Source organism: Podarcis melisellensis (assembly GCF_964234715.1).
Source record: "Podarcis melisellensis genome assembly, chromosome: 3".
Taxonomy (NCBI): domain Eukaryota; kingdom Metazoa; phylum Chordata; class Lepidosauria; order Squamata; family Lacertidae; genus Podarcis; species Podarcis melisellensis.
This window is the reverse complement of record NC_138530.1, coordinates 40,083,800-40,110,269: the sequence shown is the minus strand read 5'-3', so window position 1 is coordinate 40,110,269 and position 26,470 is coordinate 40,083,800. Positions and strand designations below refer to the sequence as shown.

The 26,470-nt window shown below is 42.8% G+C and overlaps 3 protein-coding genes and 1 long non-coding RNA gene across 13 annotated transcripts in view; 2 read left to right on the top strand and 2 right to left on the bottom strand.

Moving 5' to 3' along the window:
- The window catches only part of LOC309366665, a 190,367-nt gene extending 178,113 nt beyond the window's left edge, over positions 1–12,254 (bottom strand). The window contains exon 1 of the long non-coding RNA XR_014166835.1: positions 12,168–12,254. This is a non-coding gene — a long non-coding RNA (uncharacterized lncRNA). The remainder of the gene's footprint in view (positions 1–12,167) is intronic.
- Positions 6,078–9,321, bottom strand: NLRC4 (NLR family CARD domain containing 4; the record flags this gene model as incomplete). The annotated part of the gene is given in 15 exon segments (XM_081904721.1): positions 6,078–6,187; positions 6,190–6,253; positions 6,257–6,392; positions 6,672–6,840; positions 7,220–7,348; positions 7,351–7,453; positions 7,456–7,557; positions 7,559–7,634; positions 7,636–7,850; positions 7,856–8,038; positions 8,042–8,286; positions 8,289–8,365; positions 8,367–8,552; positions 8,554–8,640; positions 8,642–9,321. Coding segments are annotated over 15 exon segments (2,082 nt in total). The 5' UTR covers positions 8,842–9,321.
- On the top strand, positions 10,690–22,810 carry YIPF4 (Yip1 domain family member 4). Of its 2 annotated transcripts, XM_081905398.1 has the most exons (6): positions 10,693–10,961; positions 11,943–12,105; positions 14,111–14,282; positions 16,242–16,319; positions 18,255–18,368; positions 19,537–22,810. In XM_081905398.1, exons 1-6 carry the CDS (start codon positions 10,856–10,858, stop codon positions 19,672–19,674), a joined length of 771 nt encoding a protein of 256 aa, XP_081761524.1. In that variant the 5' UTR covers positions 10,693–10,855; the 3' UTR covers positions 19,675–22,810. The 2 variants fall into 2 exon arrangements, with proteins under 2 accessions (XP_081761525.1, XP_081761524.1); XM_081905399.1 differs by lacking the exon at positions 18,255–18,368 and having other exon boundaries at positions 10,690–10,961.
- Positions 22,811–24,864: 2,054 nt separating this feature from the next.
- Positions 24,865–26,470, top strand: part of BIRC6 (baculoviral IAP repeat containing 6) — a 140,963-nt gene continuing 139,357 nt past the window's right edge. For 8 of the 9 annotated variants that reach the window (XM_081905331.1, XM_081905329.1, XM_081905327.1 and 5 more), the window contains exon 1: positions 24,865–25,741. In XM_081905331.1, the coding sequence (XP_081761457.1) occupies positions 25,495–25,741 (247 nt within the window). In that variant the 5' untranslated portion in view covers positions 24,865–25,494. The remainder of the gene's footprint in view (positions 25,742–26,470) is intronic. The other variant, XM_081905333.1, reaches the window with a different exon arrangement.

Below are 26,470 nucleotides of genomic sequence, written 5' to 3'. Positions count from 1 at the left end.
TAGGGGTCCCTTTACCTTTATCATATATACATTGCTGAGGATGAATAGTTTTCATGGGTCAAACCGGGGGGGGGGGGGGAGGCACAAGGGAAAAGAAGAAGCATAACAACATAGTTTTCCTCAATCAACCCTTCAGCTTGCCTGATAACCCCAAATATATATGCAAATAGTCTGTTTATCTGAACTCCAAAGTAAACAAATATGCTGAACATATTTCTGGTCATTCAGAAAATAAAGTTTCATTGTTCTCAAGAGCTCCACAAAAATAGAAATCTATTCAGTTGGGGGAGGGGAGCTTTTAAAAAGTGTTTGCTTTTCTGCTAGATCTTAGCTGCTGTTGTGGCCTTCTTTTCCCCCAGTTGCTTTAAACATCACACAAAAAGCTAAGAAAACACTTTTATATGATTCCAGACTGGATTTACATCCTCAGGCAACTAGAAATAAACACTTGCTTGCCACAGATGTCAGAAAGATTTTCTTCACGTGAGGTGGCACTTTGTCCTATAGCCTGAAGGCCATGAGATGATATATAGGCAATTCATGCGGTGTGTCAATAGAAATGTCACATCTGTCATGGCAAATGTGGGAAGTATAATACTATAAGAACAGAAAAGTGGTGTCGTGCATTTTGTACTCTGCCACACAGAAGATGGAAGAGTAAAGTGTCGCTGCATTATCCTCTCAGCAGATGCAGATATTTTCTTCCCTGTGCTGTTCTTGTTAGAAAGTATGCTTAGATAAGGCTGCCTAGATTGACACTTTGCACCCAAAACATCCTGGGGTGTAGTGTGTGGATAGAGTTGGGAGCCTGCCAGGACTCGAAGTCCTTTTGGCCTAGGGCTTACTGAAAAGCTGAAGGGAGATTCCCTCATTGAGGGAGCTGTTGAAGAAAGAAACTCCCCCAGGTTCTAAATCATGGGTAGGCAAACTAAGGCCCAGGGGCCGGATCTGGCCCAATCACCTTCTAAATCCAGCCCATGGACGGTCCGGGAATCAGCGTGTTTTTACATGAGTAGGATGTGTCCTTTTATTTAAAATGCATCTCTGGGTTATTTGTGGGGCATAGGAATTCGTTCATCCCCCCCCCAAAAAAATAGCCCCCCCCAAGGTCTGAGGGACAGTGGACTGGCCCCCTGCTGAAAAAGTTTGCTGATCCCTGTTCTAAATCATGCATTTGGGCTTGCAGACAATTTGTGTTTGTGTTTTTGGGTAGGTGGATCAACCATCACTTTCTGCTATTCCCCTTTGCATGGCCACTACTTCCTCAATGCTGTCATTCTGGCTGTGGCTGTAACTGTTTCCTCCAGGCTCCTGAATGGAGGAGTGTAGCTTTATTTTCTGTCTCACATTTGATCCCTCCAATTTGCACAAAACCAGAAAACTGCACAAGCAAACCACATCAGAAGTTTCTACAACAGATATTGAACAGTAATCTGAAGTGTGTTGAGAATTTACAACTGCCTAGCTGCTTTTGCTGCCTAACTGCTTTTCTGGGAAGGGATTTTAAAAAAAACAAAAACCCAAAATCTGTGTGCTATCTTTGGTACTTTATTGACATGACAGAATCAACAAATTAGAAGGCAGGGGCAAAAAGGAACATCCACTGGCACAGGAGTCAACTCCTAGGGGCTGGGGTCCCTCTGCCCCCCCAATAAAATATTTGAGGACACCCCCCATTTGCTATTCAAATGGTGTTCGTGCACCATGTCATGTGACTGATTATGCGGGGCAGGGCTTACTTAGCCCCCCCCCCATATTTTATTCAAGTTTGCACCCCTGTCCACAAGTATGAATAGGAAAGACCAAAGTTGCTCTTTATATGCAGATTCAAATACCTGCAGGTGTGAACTACTACTGTCTAATCTGAATGGGCGGCGGGGAGGGGGGTGGATTAACAGCTTAATAATGTTCAGATCTCCTTCCTGGATGACTGCCAAGTGGGGTGTGGGTGTGGAGTCTTCCATTTAAGTTACCTGGGGATATCCAAAGGGTTTAATAATGGAAGTGAGTGCTGGACCATAAAGAAGGCTGATTGCCGAAGAATTGATGCTTTTGAATTATGGTGCTGGAGGAGACTCTTGAGAGTCCCATGGACTGCAAGAAGATCAAACCTATCCATTCTTAAGGAAATCAGCCCTGAGTGCTCACTGGAAGGACAGATCGTGAAGCTGAGGCTCCAGTACTTTGGCCACCTCATGAGAAGAGAAGACTCCCTGGAAAAGACCCTGATGTTGGGAAAGATGGAGGGCACAAGGAGAAGGAGACGACAGAGGACGAGATGGTTGGACAGTGTTCTCAAAGCTACCAATATGAGTTTGACCAAACTGCGGGAGGCAGTGGAAGACAGGAGTGCCTGGTGTGCTCTGGTCCATGGGGTCACGAAGAGTTGGACACGGCTAAACAACAAATGTTCAGATGTGGACAAGCCCCAATCTGCTCTTGAATTCTATTACGAGTTACAGTTCTATTCCAAAGACGTTATTGGGTTACTTAAATTTTTCTGGTTTCTTTCTGATTTTTCTCTGGATTATAGTCATGGAGAAATAGTGACACCCAGTGGCCTAGGAACAGAAATCAGAATAAAATTCTGGACTTTAAAAAATAATTTTCCAAAATGACTTTATAGGAAGGGGTGGGAACCACATGTATAATTACAATGAAAAAAGGTGGAGGGGGGGAAACAAATATAAAACACACTATAATTAAAACCAAATGACATAACTAAAATAGTAAACTTTTTTTTAAAGTGGCAAGGTATCTTGGTATGTCCAATAGCCTGTGGGTCAGATGTTTTTCCCAGACACTTTGAAGCAGCCCTTAGTAATTCTTGCAATAATCCCAACTGGGTTGTTCCATGCAGAGGAAGACTGAGCTACTATATAACAGCTTGTTTGACTACAAAGACACACATCTACACAGAAAATAATACTTTAGGACCGATAATACTAAAATACATAAGAAGTAAATTTCTATACCACCCTTCAGCCAATAATCACAGAGCAGTTTACAAAATAAAAACAGAAAAATACATAATATAGTAACAAACAAAAACAAGAACCCTCCTTCAGTTTAAAGGGCTATAGATTGTTTAATTAGCCAAAGGCCGGGGAGAAATGTTTTCACCTGTTGCCTAAAGATATGTAATGAAGACACCAGACAAGCCTCCCTGTGGGGATCATTGCACAAATAGGGAACTATTGCAGAAAAAGACCATTGCTGTGTTACCACCCTCCGGACCTCTTGTGGGGAGGCACTTAAAGAAGGGCCTTGGATAGTGAAGGCAGGGTCTGGGTCGATTCATATGGAGAGGGGCAGTCCTTGAAGCATTGCAGTCCTGAGCCATTTAAGACTATAGGTCAAAACCAGTACTTTTAATTGGGCCTGGAAGCTAATCAGCAGCCAGTGCAGTTGGGCCAAGATTGGTGTTACATGCTCAAACTGTCTTGCTTTGGTGAGCAACCTGGCTGCCAAATTCTGCACCAGATGAAATTTTTCAACCATCTTCAGAAGTGGCCCCACGTATAACGCGTTGCAGTAATCTAACTTTGATATTTAAAGCAAGGGTTTTCTGGCCCCTAGTTCACACACTTAAGCTGCAATCCTAACTCCACTTACCTGGGAGTAGGCCTTGCTGAATTCAGTAGCACTTCTGAATAGACATGATTAGGATTGCACTGTTAACCACTAGCCTACACTAGAGGAAGAGTTCCCTTTACGCACTAAACATTTTCCTGCACACACACACTCACAACAGGGTGTGCACATCCTTGTGTTGCTCCCCTAAGTATATTAGTCTCTCTTTACATTTTTGCATTTACAATCTACACTGGTTTGGACAAACAAAAACTGACAGTTCAGATCAGTTTTGTATTATTTAAATGTATTTGCCATATTGGGTTTCTTTTTATTTTTTAGAATTCCTGAATATTCTTTCTTGTTCATGTCATTATAGTCAGCCTCTTCCATGGGACAAACTGTGATGGATGGTCCATGAGTGGTCACAGGAACGTAACCTCCTTGGCTGGGGAGGGCGGGATACAAATAATAATAATAATAATAATAATAATTTTTAAAAAAACAAAAAACAAAAACCAACACTGAGTTAAAGGGCATTATTATTTTATTTATTGTAAAATTTCTTCTAAGTGGCATACATGACTCTGCCCCTCCCTATAATAGCCCCACAACAACCCTGTGAGGTAGGTTAGTCTGAGAGACAGTGACTGGTCCAAGGTCACCTAGTGATTATATTTGCGTGCTATAAAGTTTGAAGACAATTAATGTTCCGGTGGCGTGCCATTTGCTGGCCCAAGAAATTAAGTGACGAAGGTGATCAACACATTCCAAGTCTCCACTGATTCAGGGCAACTGCTGCAATCATATGAGGCAGGTCAAGGCCAGGGTGACATGACTTTTCTGTGTAAGAATTTTAATTAGCAACAGCCTGGTAATGCTCATAAGCTGCTGAAAGTTAACAATTGCTACTGTTTGGGATTTATACCAAAAGGCTGTTTCTTTAACAATCCTATTTCTCCTAAAAAGGAGATTAGACATTTATCGGATAGTCATCTACTACAAATATTACAATCCTTCTTTTAATCTTATTAACAAGCCTCTAAGGAGCATTAAGAACACTTTTATTACACTTGTGGGAAATAGTCCAACTAAAATGAACCCTAAAGCTGCTTATCTCTAGGCAAAGCCAGTACTTTATAACTGATGGGACTCCAAATCTCAACAAAACTCAACTCGGAAAGCTATCTGAAGCTAATTTTGAAATGACTTGCTCCTGTAGAACTTCATTGAGCGCAACATCACAGATGCATAATTGCCTTAAAGGCATTACAGAAAGCTTTATCCATGAAGTTGTCTCCATCCAAAGCCAGCCCTACTATTAGGCAGATAAGGAGGCACCTCAGGCAGCAAATTTTGGGTATCATGAAAGGGCAGCAAATGGTTATGTTATTTAATTTACTTTTCTGTTTTTACAGCCAGGGAGAGAAGGGGTCCTTGTGGGATCTTCTGCTTCAAATATTCAAATAACCAGGCAGGTTTTGTGCACAATGCACCTTGACATGGGGGGGGGGGGATGAGGCACCATTTGCTAATCTGCCTCAAGCAGCAAAATGTTTGGGGCTGGCTGGTTCCGCTTGCTCACATTTTATCAGCCTAGTAATGAGTACTATAACTTACCCTACAGCTGGTTTTACAGTTGGCCCCAATATATTTTTCTACAACTTTGCACAAACATTTATTTTTATTATTTACTTTATTAAATTTGTACATCGCCCTTCATCCAAAGATCACATGGCAGTCCACATTAATGTGGAACTTCAGATACTAAGAGTCTGACAGTCTCCAAAGTTTTTTGTTATCTTTAGGAGACTATTTTCCACCCAGTCTGACCAATGGCCTACCTGCATTATAGAATCATTGAATTGTAGAGTTAGAAGGAACCCTGAGGATCATGTAGTCCAACCCCCTGCAATCCAGGAATATGGCATTGTCCCATACAGGAATTGAACCTGTGACCTCAACATTATGAGCACCACGCTCTAACCAACTGAGCTATTTCTTCAGCTTATTGCTGACACTGATTGTCAGCAACTCTGCAGAGTTCCAGGCACTAATCTTTGCCAGCCCTATCTGGATATGCCAACGATTGACCCTGGCACCTATTACATGCAGAACATATGCCCTACCACTGAGTTATAATTTGGGATAGAACAGCAATTTGATTCAGTTTGCATTAAAATACAAATCTACCTAATTCTCACTATTTGAACATATAATGCAAGTATACAATATGGTGTACTATACAATAAAATAAGGATGAGGCTATTTAGTGTTTTGGTTATTGTTGCACTTTTTTTTTTACAGCTCATACTGGAAATGTTTCTGTCCCTTGTTATAGTGTGCATTTCAAATGCCTTGTTATTCTACTGTCTAAAAGTCAATTGCTGTTCCTTATTTAAAACAAAAAACAGAGTGCTCAGGCTGAATTAGAAAACCACTTTCAGTCTTGGGGTTTATATGACAAGAGATGGTGAAAACTATGTGTGCAGGACTGGCCTTGTTTAAGAAAGTATTACCTGCACCTCACTTCTGTGACTCTTCTTTGCTGTGCTAAGTACATCAAGATCATGAGTATCGAACCGCCAGCCAGTCAAATTGATCTTTTGCAAATATCTAGCTGAGTTATCGCACAGGTCATTGTCCAGACTAAGTGGGAGGAAGGCAGGAAGCCTTGCTGTCAGCTGAAATCGAGGAAGGCCAGCTTCTTGAGATTTGATAGCACCCCTAGGATGGTCAGCCATCCATCGCTTGTCATGAGATTCTCTGCCATGTCCAGGTGCTGGAGCTGTCTCAGGGATGCCTTCATGAAAAGTTTACTTCGGAAAATATTTTACAAGCTTATTATTTTGAGAAATCTTAAAAAGTTTCTGATCCCATGTAAGCCACTCTTGGAGATTTTTTGACTGAAGAGTTGGATGAAAATTAAATAAATAATAAAACATCCCAGGCTGAAGTGTCTTCAGAGAGGTTGTAAGAAATCTGGAAAGATGGAAAGACAGCCCTGTGGTGGAAAAATAGTTTTATCCGTTGAGTGTGATGTGAAGGGATATTTTGCCTGTCAACTGCCTAGTCACTGCATTTGAACCATGAAGTACATGCTTACCAAAATTATTGCCCACATACCATCTAGGCTTTCTTTCTGTGGATCTTTTATCTGTGGCACCATTTTTGCTCTCTGTCGCTCATCTTCTGTGGTAAGAGATGTTGATTCCACAATAAGGTCTTGCAAGTTTGTACAACTTTTGAGAACTTCCCTCAGCTTTCCTTTTTTTATTATTTTGTTTATGCATTTTTATAACTTATAGATACATCATATAGTATTCATCATTATCTAATTCTGTGTATTCTATCAATTTATTCTGCCAAGTTTCTTTCATGGGTATCTCTTTTTCTTTCCATTTTTTTCGCATATACCACTCTAGCTGTGGCGGTCGTGTATAAAAAGAGATTGAGTGCCCCTTTTGGAATATAATCACTTGTTATCCCTAATAGAAATGCCTCAGGTCTTTTGGGAAATGTGACCTTAAGGATCTTTTTAAATTCTGTATAAATCATCTCCCAGTATTCTTTAGCATATTTACACGACCACCACATATGGATCAGGGTTCCCTCTACCTTGTGGCACTTCCAGCATTGATTTCACCCTTTTCTTCCTTCAGCTTTCCTGTGAGGCCAGGACTTTTGCTGATCTTCAGCCTAAGACGTGACACAGAGCAGCATGTTTTTTCCAGATACTTGACATCACCTCTTCCTAATTTGTTGAATTCCTTCCTAAAGAATTGATTTTTGAGTCCCAGTTGAAGAATGAGGAGACAGCCTTTTCAGGGATGACTGTTTTCAATGGAATAGTTTCAGAACATTCCTTTTTCCTTAGCTTCTACATCTCCCCAAGAGGAGGAACTGCCAAAAAAAATCTAATTTGATGAGTTCCAGCATGCTCACACAATTAGAAATTGTTATTTTAAAAAAACACACACCCCCCACAAATGTACGTAGGAATGATCTGAGTATTGATGCATAGCTTTTTATCATGGAAAAATTCCTTGAAATCTTCTCTCAGTTGTTTCAGAGATACTTTCATAGAGGAAGCTAATGGCACACTCCACAAATGAGTTTCCAAGAACTGCAAATAGCGCTTCTTCCACTTGATAATTTCCTTCCTTTTTCATGGATTCTATTTCTGATGACAGATCATGGGAAGATGGCAATCCAAAAAGACTGTCTTGCTGATGAATGGCTGATAGGTGCCTGATAATTTTTCTGGTGGCTTCAGCTTATAATCTACAAGTATACAGAAAAAGAAAGAAAGAAAAATAAGTAAACTGCGGTATGTAGTAATAATATCTGAGATGCTATTCATTCTTAGAAGGTAACTATGCCCTCTGGCCTCCTCCTCATCCCAATTGGATGTTAATAACTTGGAAAGTCTCCAAGTGTATTCCTGGAAAGACTTATGAAAAATTCAAGATACCGGCTTTAGTCTCTGAGCTGTGTATTTATTCATGAGGACTATAGCTAGCAGGACTTGTTCTTTCAGACTGGAGAAATCCTCAGGTTGAAAATCAAATTTGTGGTCAAATACTCCCTCTACTGCTAAATCTCCACAGGGGTTTATGCTTAGGCGAAAATGGTCTTCACAAATCCCTCTGCTCTTGTGCTTGTTTTCCCCTGCCAGCAAATCATGTATTGTAGAGAAGAGAATAGTTTGTTTTGTGGATTTAAAGTAGTTTTCCCCACTTGGATGGCACAAGCAATAACTACAAACAAAGGGGTCTTCATATGGTTCTTGACCTGATTTCTGAAAAAAAGAATCTGTTGTATCCAGTTGAGACAACAAACCCTCTGCTAACTGGCCTTTCAATACATTTCTAACTAGCTGTTTTGCACTTTCCTCAGCCAGATCACCTGTCGCATAAATCAGTGACCCAAAAAGCCTCAAACTTCTAATTGACTCAGTCTTTGTAGTAACAACAACTGTTTTTGAATTTACAAATGTCTTGAATCAGTGATTCTATTTCTTTGCATCTCTGGGGTTTGAATTCATCATATCCATCTAACAGAAAACTCCTGTTTGCCCATCTCATATTGTTCTGTAAGAAGTTGCTCACACACTGTTTCATGCACTCCTGCCTGAGTACTGATAAAGAAAACAAGCTTGAATTTTCTCATCGAAGGTTGGTTTCCATTAGCCCACAACCAGGCAGTCCTTTTGAGGAGATTTGCTTTTCCTTTGCCAGCTTCTCCCTCTATTATACAGGTTGCCATATTTCAAAAAGTTGTTGAGTTTTTGTTTTGCAAAATCTCCAGAAAACCCGAGGTTTTTAAAGAAAATTCGCCAAAATATCAATATTTCTGAGATGAGCTGCCATACGCCAAACATTTTAACTGATTGTAGAAAATTCCACCCGGACACTACTTTTGACAGATGGATCCCAGCTTTGTCCGGGAAATTCCGGATGTATGGCAGCCCTAATGAGCCATCTTCTACATCATCTAAAAGGGCATTTAAAGACAGCTGTCCTAGCCTCCAAAGCAAAGTATCTGTATAAGTAGTTGTAAAATTAAAAATGATGTCAATTTATTCACGCAGTAGGTGAAAATTTTAAAATAATGGACGCTTATAAAAGTCAGCTAAATCCTGAGCCAAGTAATCAAGGTGTTCTTGAGACATTTGTCAAGCAGCACCTGAAAACAAACAATTGCAGGAACATCTTAATACAGTGGTGATGAACTTTGCTATTTGATAGCTAATATCAAAGCTAAATAGCTAAATTGCAACAATATAAACTAACCATGTTATATAAACTAACCATGTTGCTGGACTCGCAGCTCCAATCAAGGGTGCCAACTTGAATAAAATACAATACAATCCTAAGCGTGCCTATTCAGAATTAAGGCTCACTGAATTAAATGTGCTTATTCTCAAGTCACCGTGTACAGGGTTTAGTCCAAAATAGACCTTTGCACAACTCATGTTGTTTGTGTAGGGGGGTGAGGAGAGCTTCCAGATTGTAGCTGCACCCTAAACTGCAAATGTGCAAGTTATTTTTACTTACTGGATTTCCCTCATAAAGGGCTAAATTCTGATTAGGTTGGGGAGTGCTGATGCCAACGACATTGTATAGATGCAGGAAATAACTTGCTTGCATGACCACCAATCCCACTATAAACGCCCAGCTGGGAGCAAAGAGGATGTGTGCACCTTTTGGAATGGATTGGATGCATCCCATGTATGCACGTTTTTCACGTCTGTCCTTATCTAAGTGGCAGCATGCACTCTCCCCACCACAATCAAACTGGATTTCCCCCGTTTATGGAAAATCCAATGGGGGGGGGGGACCAATATGCTACTCCATTGTGGACACACTGATGTGCACTGTGTGTGGGTGTCCCCCGCCCTTTCCACATGTGTGATGATGTTTTGCTGAGTACAACGCTTCAAAGGCTGAAATATGTATACAGCCCAGGTGTGAAAGAGAACCTAGTATACTCAAAGGTAGAAAATATAGCCAGCCGCTGTACCTCAGTGGCAGAATATCTGCTTTGTATGCAGAAAGAAGACCTAATAAAATAAAATAATAATAATAATAATAATAATAATAATAATAATAATAATAATAATAATAATTTATTTATACCCCGCCCATCTGGCTGAGCTCCCTCAGCCACTCTGGGCGGCTTCCAACAAAACCTCAGGCTCATTCCTAGGCATATCCAGGTAGGACAACACCCACAAACCCTGGAGAGCGGCCGTAGACCCCACTCAGTGCGCCGTAGACCCCACTGAGCTAGCTGGGCTGGTCTGACTTGGCGTCAGGCGATTTCCAAGGCAAGGCGTGGGAGTGGCCAATAACACGCGAGTTGCCCGAGGAAGGCGGAGTTAGGCCTCCCGTGGCCGGATGCACTCGCATCCTCCCCTCCCTCTTCGCAAACGTCCACATCGAATCTATTTCCCCCTTCCTCATCGCGAGCTCCCATTCAGCCAATCACCGGGCTCGGTGGCCCCGCGCACCAATGAGATTTGCCGCAGAGGTGGGCGAGGCGACGGCAACGAGGAAGCACTTTTCATCCCGGCCAATCAGAGAGGGCCTTACTGAGGCCCACTCGGAAGGGCCGCCTCACTGTTGTTTTGTCCCTCAGTCAGGAAGAGGCGGAGGAGGCTGCGGTGGCAGCAGCAGCTTTGGCTCGGCTCTGCCTCTCCGGGTTGCTGCCGACGGGCTTCCCGGTGGTGTCGCTCGCTCGACGGGCCCGGCTTTCGAGGCTTTAAGCGGGCGGGGCGATGCAGCCTCCGGGCCCCCAGCAGCCCCCACGGCCCCCGCCGCCGCCGCCCCTTTACGCGCCCAACAACGGGGACTTCACTTTCGTCTCTTCGGCCGATGCCGAAGGTAAGAATTGGGGGGGTCTTGTAGTGGGAAGGAAAAGGGCGCCCCTTCCTCCAGCGCCCCTTCCCAGAGCTGCGTCAGGGGCGGCAGCCGCATACCCGGGGCTGCCAGGCTGAATAAGCGGGTGCCGTCGGGTTTCTTTCTGCTGCCTGGGTGTCTGAATGTGATCCAGTGTAAATGGCCCCCGCCACAGGGTTTGCGTGGCAGAAGGCACCTGCGTGCAGATGGGGCGTGTTTGACCCGCTTAAAAAAAGCAGCAGATGCAGATGGCGAGGGAGCTTTCTGGTGGTGGTGCATGCAAGCTTTTGACTGGCAAATGAATGGAGGGCTAAATAAAATAGGTATGTGAGATTGACAGGCCACCCACATCTTCGAGGCTTCTTCCTTTTACCTGCTTTTGGTAGCCTCACCCTGCACACAGGATTGTCTGGAGGGGGCAAATTCTGCCATAAGTAGGGATTGGAAACTTTTGTGCTGGGAAGAAATGGATTAGGTGTGCGTGGATGACTATATTGCAGCACATTTCACACATCGTGTCTTTTCTGAGAAGGCCGACGTCTGTATTTTCAAGAACCACTGTGCTATTGAGACAGTGGTCTGCCAAATTCTTTGGTGTCCAGATAGCACTATGATGTGTATCTGATTTAGCTGCCCACATCAACTTGCTTTGTTGATTGGGATATGATTGGGATTATTGTGGCACAGTAGGCAGTACAGTCCTGACAGGGGTCCTTAAAACCAGCAGAAAAAAACAATATGCAGTGTGTCAGCTAATGTTCCACTTTGTTGGGTTGGGGGGAGCAGAGACAAAATGTTAGATCCTGGATAACTCAATGATCTCTTATAGTAATCTTTTCTATAATTTTGGTATATTCCACTTTTGTGGAATATATGTATTGAAACTCATGCATAACGACCTATTCTGTAATAAGGAAACTGTATTTTTGGTAGCTTTCTCATAAATGTGTAATTTTCCCTGTCAAGATCTGAGTGGTTCAATAGCCTCTGCAGATGTGAAGCTCAACCTTGGTGGAGGAAATGGGGAATTTATCAAAGAATCTACTGCAACTACATTCCTCAGGCAGAGAGGATATGGCTGGCTTTTGGAAGTAGAAGATGATGACCCTGAAGATAATAAACCTCTTTTGTAAGTAACATTACTCTGAGAGTCTTAGTTGAATTTTGTATTTGAAGTGGTTACAGTGGTACCTCGGGTTACATACGCTTCAGGTTACAGACTCCGCTAACCCAGGAATAGTGCTTCAGGTTAAGAACTTTGCTTCAGGATGAGAACAGAAATCGTGCTCCAGCGGCGAGGCAGCAGCAGGAGGCCCCATTAGCTAAAGTGGTGCTTCAGGTTAAAGAGAGTTTCAGGTTAAGTACGGACCTCCGAAATGAATTAAGTACTTAACCCGAGGTACCACTGTACTTGCTTTAGGTCAGTATTGTGTGTGAATGGTGAACAAGGATGCAGTAGGAAAATCATTAACTCTTCATTAACTACAGACCCTTGAATAAAGTGTAGACACAGATTATTTGTGTCTCATTCAAGAGATATTTTTTAGCATTATAAGTAAAGGTTAGAATTCAAGACAATTCATCACTGTTTATAGTGGACACATTCTCCCCTTACACTAAGCTGTAGTTTACCGTGATGTGCATGAGCAGGAACAAGCAGCAATGAGTCTTTGGCTTCTGCACTCCCCTATCGTCTTCTTCTTGGCTGGAAAAAGGACTTCAGAAGTTCATGCTTTTCCATAACTATGATTTGCCATGTTCTGTGAGGAAGAAACTGTACCTAACTCTAATCTGCCTTAATTTCAAAGAAGCCAACTTCAAAATGTAGCTGAAGGTGGCTTGTTAAATCTAACAATAATTTTATACTTTTGCCTCTGTCTTAATGAAAGCAACTCTGTTTTTGTTAGCACCATGGTTTTGGGCTGTTTGTTGCCTTACCTCCTTAGGTTTCCTGCTGCAGTCTTCTTTCCTGAGGGCTAAGAGCAGAGTAAGGAGTCAATAGATGCTTATCTTGAGATTGGTAATGATAAAGGGCAGACTAGAAATGTATTAGACAGTAATAACTATGGGGCAAATCTAGCTGTCAGGAATGTAGGATAAACCTTGTTACTATTTGTCTTGCTGTTACAGAAAAGTGGCATTGCTTCCATTTGTTCAGTGATAGCTGAGGTTGACATGGGCAGAGAGCAATTTCTTTTTACTTTTCATGTTGTGATTTATATGTTTTCATTTCAGAAGCTTGCTAGAATGCAAATATATAAAAATATTCATTATATATATAATTAAATACGAAACATACCGTATTTTTCGCCCTATAAGGCGCACCGGCCCATAGTACGCACCTAGTTTTCAGAGGGGGAAATCAAGGGAGAAAAATATGATTCCGCCACCCACCTCCAGCAGCTCTGGGAGCAGCGGACAGGCTGCTCCAAGACCTCCTCCCTGCTTTTGCGGGAGGTGGAGGAATTCCCCCACCTCCCGCGAAAGCCCACAGGAGCCGTGCGCAACTCCTGCGGGCTTTTCGACCAGGAGGGAGAAGGGACTGAAACGGCCAGTCAGTCCCTTGTCTCTCCTCGGGGAAAATCCCCCAAGAGCGGCGTGCTCTTTAAAGGGTGCACGGCTCCTGCGGGCTTTTCTGTGAGGTGGGGGAATTCCCCCACCTCATAGAAAAGCCCGCAGAAGCCGTGCAGCCTTTACAGAGCGCGCGGCTCTGCGTGCTTTTTGATCCAGCTTGTAGGGCTGGTGATGGGGGGGAAGCGCTGCTTTCCCCCACCGCCAGCCTCAAAGAGCAGACTCTCCTGGCTTCAGCGAAAGCAACGCGAAGCCTCCGGAGCGCAGGCTTTGGAGGCTTCGCGTTGCTATCGCTGAAGCCAAGGAGCCTGCATTCGCCCCATAGGACGCACACACATTTCCCCTTCATTTTTGGAGGGGAAAAAGTGCGTCCTATAGGGCGAAAAATACGGTAATACAGTTATAATACAACATCTTAATAAACCTAAACCAAAACATATATTCTCAATAGTTTACATGAACATGTATTACTATTCTATAAATCTTTGAGCTACTTTGTTTTCTGGTGCTTAAATAATTTCAGAAGCATATTTTGAAAGTTGTATTTTTTTATATAACTTTAGGGAGGAGCTAGACATTGATCTGAAGGACATATACTACAAAATCCGATGTGTCTTGATGCCGATGCCTTCTCTTGGATTTAACAGACAAGTAGTAAGAGATAATCCTGACTTCTGGGGCCCTCTAGCAGTTGTCCTGTTCTTCTCAATGATCTCATTATATGGACAATTCAAGGTGTGTAAAGGCTTTTATGTTAAATAACAATAAAGGTAGCTGAGATATCACATTTGAAATGCACAGTTCTTAGAATCATAGAATTCTAGAATTGGTAGGGATCCTGAGTGTCATCTAGTTTAGCCCCCCCCAGTGCAGGAATTCTGCCCACAGGCGTCCCTGAATGGGCTTGAACCACCAACCTTCTGGTTAACAGCCAGACACACCGAACCATTGTGCCACAGTATCTTTTATACAACTTGACATATAACCAGAGGTAAATTGTTCTGGAAAAGAATGTTGGAATGCTATTCCTCCCTTGCTCTCCTTCCCCTAGTGGTTCTTTATCTAGCCATGCAGTCCTGTGCATGCAACCATAGGGACATCATTGAGGGCAAGAACTCCTAAACACTCAGAATTCTAGCCAACAGATAGAGTCAGATGTGAATGCAATATTCCAGGCTGAAGAATTAAGTGATCTTTTGAACACACTAAGTCAGAAAAGAAATGAGCAACCCTTATTCACCACCCCCATTTTGGGTGCAATTATTCCAGTGCACAAAGGTTGGGCTTCTTCTCTATATTTGTAATTTAAAAGCTCTACCAGGAATTGCAGTAGAGCTCTGATGACTATTGCCATCCTTCCTTCACACAGTGCTGCTGAGAATTACATCAGTGTATTTTCAGAGGCGCTCTAGGGAGGAAGGAAGGAAGGAACAGCAACCGTAACTCTGTTTCTGTTGCTACATAGCTCTGGAGTACCAGCACCACCCAAGGAAAGCTTATAACATTTAACACTTTCTAGTTTTGAAAAAGTCAAAAAAGGGAGGGCATGATAAAGGTGTATAGATTGTGTATAGGATTGGAAGAAGAACAGAGAGATAAATTTGTCTCTTTTGATAAGTAGAAACCAGGGCCACCCAATGAAGCTGAATGTTGGAAGATTTAGGAAATAACGTGGTTTTCGCTCTATAGGATGCACCCGACCATAGGACGCACCTTGTTTTAGAGGGGGAGAACAACAAGAAGAAAAATCTCCCCCCTCTGCTCAGCGCCCCTTCAGCGAAGTCGCAGGAGAAACGGAGCCCCTTCCATTTCTCCTCCCGCTTCGCTGAAGGGGCGCTGCACAGAGAGGGAAAGCTGTGCAGCTCCTCTCCAGGCTTCACCAAAAGGAACCCGCAACCTCCGGAGTGCAGCGGGAGTTCCTGCTGCGCTCTGGAGGCTTCGTGTTGCTTTCGCTGAAGCCTGGAGAGCGAGAGGGGTCGGTGCGCACTGACCCTCTCGCTCTCCAGGCTTCAGCGAAAGCAACGCGAAGCCTCCAGAGTGCGGAGGGAGCGCTCCCTCTGCGCTTCCAAGGCTTCGCGTTGCTATCGCTGAAGCCAAGGAGCCTGCATTCACTCCATAAGACGCACACACATCTCCCCTTAATTTTTGGAGGAGAAAAAGTGCATCTTATAGAGCGAAAAATACGGTACTTCTCCGCACAATGCATAGTTAAACTATGGAATTCACAACCACAAGTTGCAGTGATACTTTAAAAGTGGACTAGACAAACTCACGGAGGAAAAGGCTCTCCATGGCCATTAGTCATGATGGCTGTATCCAACCTCCAGTATCAGAGGTGGCATTCCTCCAAATACCAGCTGCTGAGGAACATGAGTGGGGAGAGTTCTGTTGTGGTCATGTATGACATAGAGGCTTCCCCTAGACATCTGGTTGGCCACTGTGAGAACAGGATGCTAGATGAGATGTGAGCTGGGTCTGATCCAGTGGGGTTCTTATGTTTACCTGCAGCTTTTAAACCATAAGAAAAATCAGGAACCCCTGATGCCACAATAGTAAACTTTCTTCCTTCAATGGTTGCAAAAGAGGGGGATATCTGCTAATAAAGAAGTTACCTGAGCTGTGTTCTTTCAAAATTAGTTATTCTTGATGAAAGAAGATAGACTATTGACGTGACTCTTTTAAACATTTCTTAAGGTGGTATCATGGATTATAACTATTTGGATATTTGGATCCTTGACAATATTCCTGTTGGCCAGGGTTCTCGGAGGTGAGGTAAGAACCTTGTGATAGTGGACTTGTTCACTGAACATCTAACATGAATTACCTCAAAATTGGTTCTAACCATTTGCGTTTTCAGTGTTACATCGCTTAATAATTTCTGATATGAGACTCCTTTAAAAATAGTACTTGGTCACTATAATAATAATAATAATAATAATAATAATAATAATAATAATAATAATAATAATAATAATTTATTATTTGTACCCCGCCCATCTGGCTGGGTTTCCCCAGCCACTCTGGGCGGCTTCCAACAGAAATGAAAAATACACTAACATGTCACATATTAAAAACTTCCCTGAACAGGGCTGCCTTCAGATGTCTTCTGAATGTCAGGTAGTTGTCCATCGCCTTGACATCCGGTGGGAGGGCATTCCACAGGGCGGGCGCCACCACCGAGAAGGCCCTCTGCCTGGTTCCCTGCAACTTAGCCTCTCGCAGGGAGGGAACCGCCAGAAGGCCCTCGGAGCTGGACCTCAGTGTCCGGGCAGAACGATGGGGGAGGAGACGCTCCTTCAGATATACTGGACCGAGGCCATTTAGGGCTTTAAAGGTCAGCACCAACACTTTGAATTGTGCTCGGAAACGTACTGGGAGCCAATGTAGGTCTTTCAAGACCGGTGTTATATGGTCTCGGCGGCCGCTCCCAGTCACCAGTCTAGCTGCTGCATTCTGGATTAGTTGTAGTTTCCGGGTCACCTTCAAAGGTAGCCCCACGTAGAGCGCATTGCAGTAGTCCAAGCGGGAGATAACCAGAGCATGTACCACTCTGGCAAGACAGTCCGCAGGCAGATAGGGTCTTAGCCTACGTACCAGATGGAGCTGGTAAACAGCTGCCCTGGATACAGATTTGACCTGTGCCTCCATGGACAGCTGTGAGTCCAAAATGACTCCCAGGCTGCGCACCTGGTCCTTCAGGGGCACAGTTACCCCATTCAGAACCAGGGAATCCTCCACACCTGCCCGCCTCCTGTCCCCCAAAAACAGTACTTCTGTCTTGTCAGGATTCAACCTCAATCTGTTAGCTGCCATCCATCCTCCAACCGCTTCCAGACACTCACACAGGACCTTTACCGCCTTCACTGGTTCTGATTTAAAAGAGAGGTAGAGCTGGGTATCATCTGCATACTGATGAACACCCAGCCCAAACCTCCTGATGATCCCTCCCAGCGGCTGCATGTAGATGTTGAAAAGCATGGGGGAGAGGACGGAACCCTGAGGCACCCCACAAGTGAGCGGCCAGGGGTCCGAGCACTCATCCCCCACCACCACTTTCTGAACACGGCCCAGGAGGAAGGAGCGGAACCACTGTATGACAGTGCCCCCAGCTCCCAGCCCCTCAAGACGGTCCAGAAGGATGTCATGGTCGATGGTATCAAACGCCACTGAGAGATCCAGCAGAACTAGGAAACAGCTCTCACCTTTGTCCCTAGCCCGCCGGAGATCATCAACCAGTGCGACCAAGGCAGTTTCAGTCCCATGATGAGGCCTGAATCCCGACTGGAAGGGATCCAAATGGTCCCCATTATTTCCATTTTAACATTAATACAGCAACCTGGAATGCAGAATAGAGAAGGGATTTGATTCTTTCCACTGGGGGTTTAGAACTGACTTTTGGCTGATAAGGCCAAAGCATACCGGGTGGCAAAAGGGATTAATTGAAGATTTATGAGGTGGAATAACAGTGCAGATAATGTGATAGGTCAGAAAAGGACTGGATTAAGGATGGAGAAAGTGTTGGGAATAAAAGCAACACCTGGAAGGCCAGAGGTTCCCCATCTCTAGACAAGAAGAGGGTTTGGGGGAGTTGCCATACAACAAAATGTTGACCTCTTGGGCTCAGGTTGAGCAGTCATCTGAATCTCTTGTTGAAGCTGATATATTACTGGAAAAAAGTTGGTAATTTTGTTTATTTCAAATTTGCAGGTTGCATATGGCCAAGTTCTCGGCGTGATTGGATATTCTTTACTTCCTCTTATTGTAATAGCACCTGTACTTCTGGTGGTTGGATCATTTGATGTTGTTTCTACTCTAATAAAAGTAAGTTCACTATTTTGTTTGCCAGTTCATTTTTCTACAGTTTATAAGCAATAAATATGACTACTCAGCTAGTCCATATCAGTAAAGCATTGTTTGAAATATTTTATGGCAGATGGGCAACAGATTAGAGTGCTTAAGTTTTATATATAAGCTGCCCATGAGTACTGGAGTTCAGGTTTTGTTCTGTTCATATTTTGTTACCTTATTATATGCAAAACGGATTCTGAATTTTGTTGGTCTGTTACCCGATAGCATGCCCATTCAACTCCTAAGAGACTGCGATCTACTCCCAGTATAAAAAAACTGGCAGTGGTCTGTCCATTGCCATCGAGGATTGACCTGACCAGAGATGTTGAGCTTTCTTGGGGGGGGGGGGGCGTTCACCACAGTTGATAAGCTTTTTTTCAGGGGGAATGACATAAATTGCTCACCTCAAACTCCCCCGCTAACAAACGCACACACCGCTAAATCTTTGTATTCCCCATCGCCAAGATAAAACGCCAAAGACCACCCACTTGACGCTATGGAGGGATAGGGCGAGGGGCGGAGACATTCATTCTGCAGTTTTTTTAATCTCGCGATCAATAAGGATCCCGCGATCGACAAGGAACACCAGGGGATCTACTTGTCAATTGCGGTCAACTGGTTGACCATGTCTGCAATTCAAAAACACTGAATTGTCTTGCATATTTTGCCATTTATGTGGCTTGTAAACTGTCTTCGGTACAGTAATGTGGAAGGACAATATTCAAAAATTTAAATATTAGAGGAACTTAATTTACAATATTGCTGCCATCCACAGGATGGCACCATTCCAGTGAACAATTATTTCATCTGATGTAGAAGATCACATGACACTGCAATTTTCACATTAGCTGTGGAAGCTCACAGATTTTCTACTGCTGCTTTCTTAATTGAATGGGACAGCTGGCTGAAGCACCCATGTGAACTGATCTGTCATTTCAGTCACTAAAAGGCAACAAGAAAAACAACTTGGAATGCCTTTGTGAATAGTTTCTTGGCTCCACTGATTTTCAATAGGCCTTGATTTTTAAGTCCTGTGCTTGGTCACAACTGGTTCTGCTTGTTCTAGATATAAATATTGCTTCTGGGAGAGTTTGAGGGGGTTTCATGCTATGGTAACATTTCATTTTCTTGTTTTTCTCAGCTTTTTGGAGTATTTTGGGCTGCATACAGTGCTGCTTCGTTATTAGTTGGAGAAGAATTTAAGACCAAGAAGCCCCTCCTAATCTACCCCATCTTCTTATTGTACATCTATTTTTTGTCCTTATATACTGGGGTGTGACTGCAGTGTTGGCTTTGGACAGGAACAATGTCTTAGCTTGCCATGAGGACTGATGAAATGTTGCCTGATTGAAAATACAAATGACTGTGTCATATCTGGCTGTCAAGGTTTTAGTGGTAATCCAACTATATCTGTGTATATTATTTAAGCAGTTTTAGTTACATTAGAGATTTATAACAGAGTTTTAGGTTGAAGACTTATTAGATTTTTATTGAACAAGGTATGAACATTGTGTTTATAGCCTGAAATTTCAGAATAACAGTTTGTTACTTGTGCCAAATGCACAAGGACCATATGATTAGTACATTAAATTGAAGTGGAATTCTAATTACTGTTAATAGTTCATTTCTTACTTTCAACACAGCATATTCTGTAGATATATTTATGAATCGGTCCTGATTGTTCAGACTAGCCTGTAACCAAGACATGACCCTTAATGTGGTGCCTTGCACACTCTTGATTTGGCCATTACAAATTCTGACTCTTAAAAGTGTTTTAAGTGCATCCGTATGTAGGTTTAGGTTATTTCCTTGTTGAAGGAGGGTTATAGATGCATAACAATTTGAGCATCCAAATGTTTGAATTAGTCACTGTTTTTTGATAAAATTGTATGTATGCCATAGAACATTTTTACAGTGTTGATTTGGAAATCTTTATGATAGTGGTGATAAATGGGGAGAAAGGTTTAAATAAATCTTACGGTTCTGAACCAAATCTTATAATGGAATAAACAATGCTTCTCCAAAACTGTACTTGTTTTTATAACACCTTGTTTTGCTGTTTTTACATATTACTGTTCAGTGTGGGGTAACATACTACTTTTTATGGTAAAATGGCACTCCTTAATATGAGATGATGCCTGATGAAGAATGGCAGCAGTTAGACTTTGATTAGCAACAGAATTAAACTTGTGTTTTGATGACCAGGATAATTTTGACTTGGCTTAAGAATATTATGGAAATGGCTGTTTAATATTGGCCCAAGATTAACTTTTCCCCACCAAGAAAACTTGAAATTATAGTCTTAACTACAAGGACTTACTTAATATGATTTAGCATTTCCAAAGTACACCTTTGGTCCATGCCACCTATGGAGCTCTATGCCCATAAACAGACTAATTATGTGTATCATCTGCTGGATTGGGAACCCCAGGCACTATTCAGATGCACATAGGGATGCTTTTAGCACATGTATGCATTTGAATCAGATTCAGCTTTGGATGCACTTCCCCACCCACATTCTTAGGTAAGCAGTCATGTGCTAGTAGGCAATGTCGGTTGTTACTCATACTTGGAGAAGCCCAGTTGAAATCAATGGATATTGAAGCCATTGGTTTCAATAGCTCTAAGTTACTTGGTTGGACATTGCCCAGTGTCTTCTCCCCCTTTTTAAAACAAATGAGCTGGATCAGAGCCCTTGACAATTGGGATAAAAAAATGAACCTTGCAAAACTGCTAGTATATTACCAAATTGTTTTCTTGGTTAGAAAAATAACAAAAAAGGAGACTAATTTAGGAGCCGATCAGCCTAAAATTTCTTTAAACTGGGTTCAGTTTAATTAACTCTTGAAGTATATATTCTGTTTAAATCGAGTTTAAACAAATTAAACAACTGAGCAGTGCTTTTTATGATAGCAAGTTTCTAGTCTGAATCTTGCACTAAACCATGACAGTGTGATATGTGTGAATTGTGTCTAGCAGCTTAACAATGGTTTTTGATGGCTTACAAACCTTGCTTTCTTTTAAACAGATTGGCGTAGTTAACTTTGGTTTGTTTGCCCACTTCACCCCAGATACTCACCAAACTGCAAAGGCACAGGGCCAAGAACAGCTGGAAAATAAATCACTTGGAGAAACAATCCATAGTTTGATCATCTTTAGGAAAAATTGTGGTTAACCTCTTTGTTAGGCAAACCATGTGAAGCAAGCCACTATGTATGAATCACTTTGCTTGTAGGCCGTGTTCATTATTCAACTAGGCCCAAATTATTACTGAAAAAAGTTACTCCTGGGTTAATTCCTAGTTTGTATGTACTGTGTTAATTATGTCAAGAATGTATTCTATAATGAGTACTTTATTGAGATGTTGCTAAAGGTTTAGCCCTTAATCTAAAATATTACCTAATTTCAGTAGATTGTAACTTTAGTAGAGTCACTTCCTGTATTAGAATTTTCTATGTTCCAATTTTCTCAAGTTGCTCTTGCAACTCACCCCGTCAGCAGAACCAAGAACATGGGAAGGCTTTTATGAAAGCTTCATAGGTGCATTCCAGGAAGATGTTTATGTAAGAATCTTAGAATGATCCATGTATAAGTGATACACCTAATTATAAATTTTCTGATAGTATATGCTAATAGTTCCAATTAGCATATGCTCACCTCAGTAATCCTATGGTCTTTTTAGAACCATGTATGATTAAATGGCCTAGCGACAATCAATTGGCGTTTTTATGAGAACCGTATATACAAATGGAAGTACAAAAAATATTGCTGCTGTTTAAAATGTAAATACTAGCACAGCAACTTTTAATAACCATTTTAATTACTAATATTGGAGCCCAAGGACAAGGACTGAAGTTTATTTTTCTAGTTTACAGTACATGGAATATACAGCACAGGGAATATACAGTACAGAACAACAGTATGACACTTTTGACTAACGGGGAAAGATAAAATGCAATAGCCCAATCTTTTTGAACTCACATAAGAACAGTAACAGACTTGGTATAATATCTAGCTCCTTAAAGCTGTTGCTGCTGCGTTCTTAAACTTGTAGCCTAGAAGACGTAGTGTGATATCCAACTAAGTTAGTAATATCCATCAATTTCAATGGGTCTATTCTAGGTATGGCTAACATTGAATACTGTGCTCAGTTTGGATTAAAGTGTATATTTGTAGTGTGTATTTGGATTTAACATCAGTTTGTATACACATGAGCAGAATTGCATAATGTTTCAAAAGATATTTCACCTCTGCATATGCTATGCAAAGAAATGGTTGGGTTATTTAATGGTTCTAACAGTTTATACCAAATGAACCTTTTTCGTTACATTTGATTACTATTTTTAGGCTAGGCATATATGTAAATACAGTAAATGTATTTTATAAAATTTGGAATTAAACTTGTTTGCACAATATGTATGAAGCTTATTTGTACTCATTAAACCTCCCAACAACAGCATTTCCCCCTTGCTCCAGTCTTCCCAATTCAGTCCTCCAAGATCTCCATACCTATCCTGTTTAAACTTGTGCATTTCTAAAAAGAAAATTATTTTTATAAGACTATGGATAACACAAGCTTTTGTTATACCTGAAAACGTGTAACATTTCTGTTTGACATCACCTCGGAACAGTTCTGCCATGAGCTTCTTTTCACTGCCGATGGATGTGGGTATTTATCCGTGACTGGAGTTTGATAAAACCTGCTTTGCTTTCATATTAAATATTTTGTCCTTGGGGCGGGGAAACAATTCCAGTTTACAAACACAATTCCCCTCATACTTTTAGATACATGACTGTTTTAAGGTGAAGGTGCCAAAACTTTGTTTTTGAATTCAGGAAGCTAATTTTTTCATGTGCTATTTTTTCTTTCCTATATACCAGAAAAATCTGATGATTGCTTTTTGGTCTTTTAAAGCATACATTGCGAAAGTTCATAATAATTGGTAGTATCAGCTAAATACAAATTCACAAGCAACTGAAACAAGTCCACTTTTAATTGTACATCTCCTGGCATTTTGCTACAGTCTATATTGCAGGCAGGAGCCCTTAGCAATTAGCAGTGTTTTAAGTGTGCCCAGCACACTTATTTTGCCTTAATACAAAATTAGACAGTTCATTTTGTGTTGATACACTCATCAAAAATATGCTACAGCTGTGCACCAGGATTATGTAAAAAATTCTCACATACTGAGTGCATATTAGAAAGGTCAAGTGAATATCACTATAGACTGGACTTCAGAAGCTCAAAACAAGCATTGGGAATACTTCCTTTTGTTACATTATAAAAGGTCGCTCTGAACTTGGGTGGTAAGAAAGGAAAGGGGACATCAATTGTACTGTATTGTTCATGTTTTATTAGTAATAAATATATCTAGAAATAGTGGGACGTGGTTGGAAAGCGGTTCCTGAGAGGCAAGACTGGTTGTAACATAAAACTGAAAACTAGGTTGGAGATAAGACTGATTTAATAACTTGTAAACTTCACTATCACGATCAGTGTTTCAGATGAATGAAATAATTAAATTTGTTAACATATTCACCATTGTGTTTGTGTTAAGTGTACATATTTGTTTTCCTTCTTAGAACTTATTTTCTAGGCTTATCCTAATTTTCTGTTCAGCCTTGGAAGAACTAGTGTGGTTTTTTTCACAACTGAATAAGCACAGCAATGCAACGTTTACATGGGATTAGGAGAAACAGAGTCTGTATCAGGTTGTTTGAAAATGAAGTACTATATAATTTTGTATTCTGCAATTTGTGCAAAATTCAGGATTGCTATTTTATCTACACAGGCAATCAAAATGCAGCAAAGCAAATAAATTTCCATTACTGAAGAGAAGAAAAACCAGTGTTTGGAAACATGATGTTAGGCACAATTCAGCCCTGACAGCATGCCATAATAAGTTTAGAAAACAGCTGCAGGCTCAGTCTTATGTCACTGTTTATAAATCAAGGGCAAAATTATAGGCCACGTACAAAATTTTGATTTTGAATAGCTAGGCAAACCTCACAGGAAAAACTAGAACTTCATGATAACCCAGAAACCAAAAGCCTAAATAAAAACGTGTGGAACATGCTCTAAGCTCAAAAGTAACAGACTAGGACTTGCTCTGAATGTTCATAAAGCCTCATTTCAGTATTATTCCAACTGCATTGGACCAGGAAAGAATGAAGAATTGTGGAGGTATCTGGAGACAGGTGCGGAAAAGATACCAAAATCAGTAAACCAATATTAAACGAGGTGCGGTTTTCTGTTAACTCCCATCCCACCTGGGTTAGGTATTGTGTTCCCGCCACACACAATCCCGGGCCACTTGTGAAAATAAAGGAAACCCACGCGGCGAGTGTTTCTGCCCTGGCTTTTTTTGGGACGATCCTCTCTGATGCTCGGGCTGCGCTTATAAGTAAGCCAATACAGTATTTTATTCCCGGAGGCCACACAAAATTGGGGGGGGGGCGGTTCGTGAAAAGACAGCGCTCAAAACGCAGCTGCCAAGTCCAGCACGAAGAAATGTGTACAAGTCAAAAAATAAATAAATCCTGATGCAGAAACCCGGATATTTCTTCTACGACAATCTTCCTTTTAATAGAGACCCGCCCTGCTTTTCTTTTCTTCCTTTTTTCCCCTACGGCAAGAAACAAGCGCACCATTTCCTAGCACCGCGCAACCAACAAGCACCTCAGCTACTGTTTATACTGCTGGACGCGCGGAGCCTGTCGGGAAAGAATGCGTAACAAGACGAAATTGGGCGGAGTCAAGTGAGCCAGTGACGTCGCTCGAGAAGCGTCTCTTTGGCCACTCAGGTGGTGGGTGGGGGTTTTCTTTTTCCTCCCCCCCCCTCCTTAATTAACCCCTTCGCTCCAATTCCGGTTCGCGAAGCCGGCTCTCTTTTGTCGGCATTCCGCATCCGGCGTGGCAACGTCACTTCCTGCCGGCGCCGACGTTCGGCTCGCTCCCTTTCTCTCTCTCTGTCTCTCTTTCCCCCTCTCCCTTTTCCCTCCCCCCCTTCTCCGGACCCGGATGCTGACTGGTGGTGGCGGCGGCGGCTCCTTTCGGGACTGTCACTGAGCGGCTCCGCCGGGCCTCTTGTCCTGCGCGATGGCGGCGGAGGAGGCCGGGGGAGCGTCTTGTTCCTCGGCGCCGGGGCCGGTGTCGACGGGCCCCGGGCCGGGCCTCTGCGAGTGGCTCCTGCTGCGGGACGGCTGCCTGCGTTGCGACGCCGACGGGCTCTGCAGCCTCTGTTACCACCCTGCGCTTAACGCCATCCTGGCCGTGACCGCCCACGGCGCCATCAAAGTCATCGACGGCACCTCAGGGGCGACGCTGCAGGCGTCGGCGCTCAGCGGTGAGGGGGCGAGGAGGCCGGGTCAGGCCTCGAAACCGGGCCCGGCGGCCGGGGGGGGGAGGGGGAGGGAGGGTGAAGGAGAGGGAAGCGGGGGGGGGGCGGCGGGAGGAGACGCCGCTGAGGCTCCCAAGTCTCCCCCCCCTCCTCCCAGCTGGGTTGCTAATGTGGCGGTTGGGCTCTTGGGCCTGGAAGTCCCTTTCCTCAGCTGACATAGCGCGAAGGTGAGCCGGCGTCTTTGTGCCCACCCTTCCTCCGTTCTCCTTCCCTACTTTCGAGGAAGTCAGGAGAGGGACGAGGAGCCGGCCGGGGCTGTTAAAGCGAGTGGGTGGGAAGGGAGGGAGGGAGGTGGCTTTGGGAGTCCGAAGTTGCCTGTCGTCATCCGGGCCTTCCCAAAGGGTTTCCTTTCTCTTTTAAGCGCCTTCTCTTTTCCTCCCCCTATAAATCTCTCGCTTTAAAATCTCGGTTGTTCCCGCTCTTGCTTCCCAGACAAGTCTCTAAAGACAGAGCCTGTACCTATGGGGTTGGGAGCAGGGTTTTTTTTCTCTTTACAAAAAGGTGGAAGCTTAAAGCTCTTTTCTGTAGGAAATAGAAGATCATTGCTTGTGACACACATGCATGTGTTTGGCTGCCTTTGTATGTGTTAGCCAGCCAGGATTGGCTGTGGTTTCTCTGTGTTGTGTTTCTGTGCATGGCAAAATGGATGTGGTAATCTGCGTTCGGATTGTACTC

Excerpts from the sequence above, each read along its gene's own strand:
- YIPF4 (XM_081905398.1), top strand. The coding sequence starts at position 10,856 with ATGCAGCCTCCGGGCCCCCAGCAGCCCCCACGGCCCCCGCCGCCGCCG. Across the intron at positions 12,106-14,110 it reads GAAGATAATAAACCTCTTTT|GGAGGAGCTAGACATTGATC; the intron begins GTAAGTAACATT and ends ATATAACTTTAG. Across the intron at positions 14,283-16,241 it reads CATTATATGGACAATTCAAG|GTGGTATCATGGATTATAAC; the intron begins GTGTGTAAAGGC and ends ACATTTCTTAAG.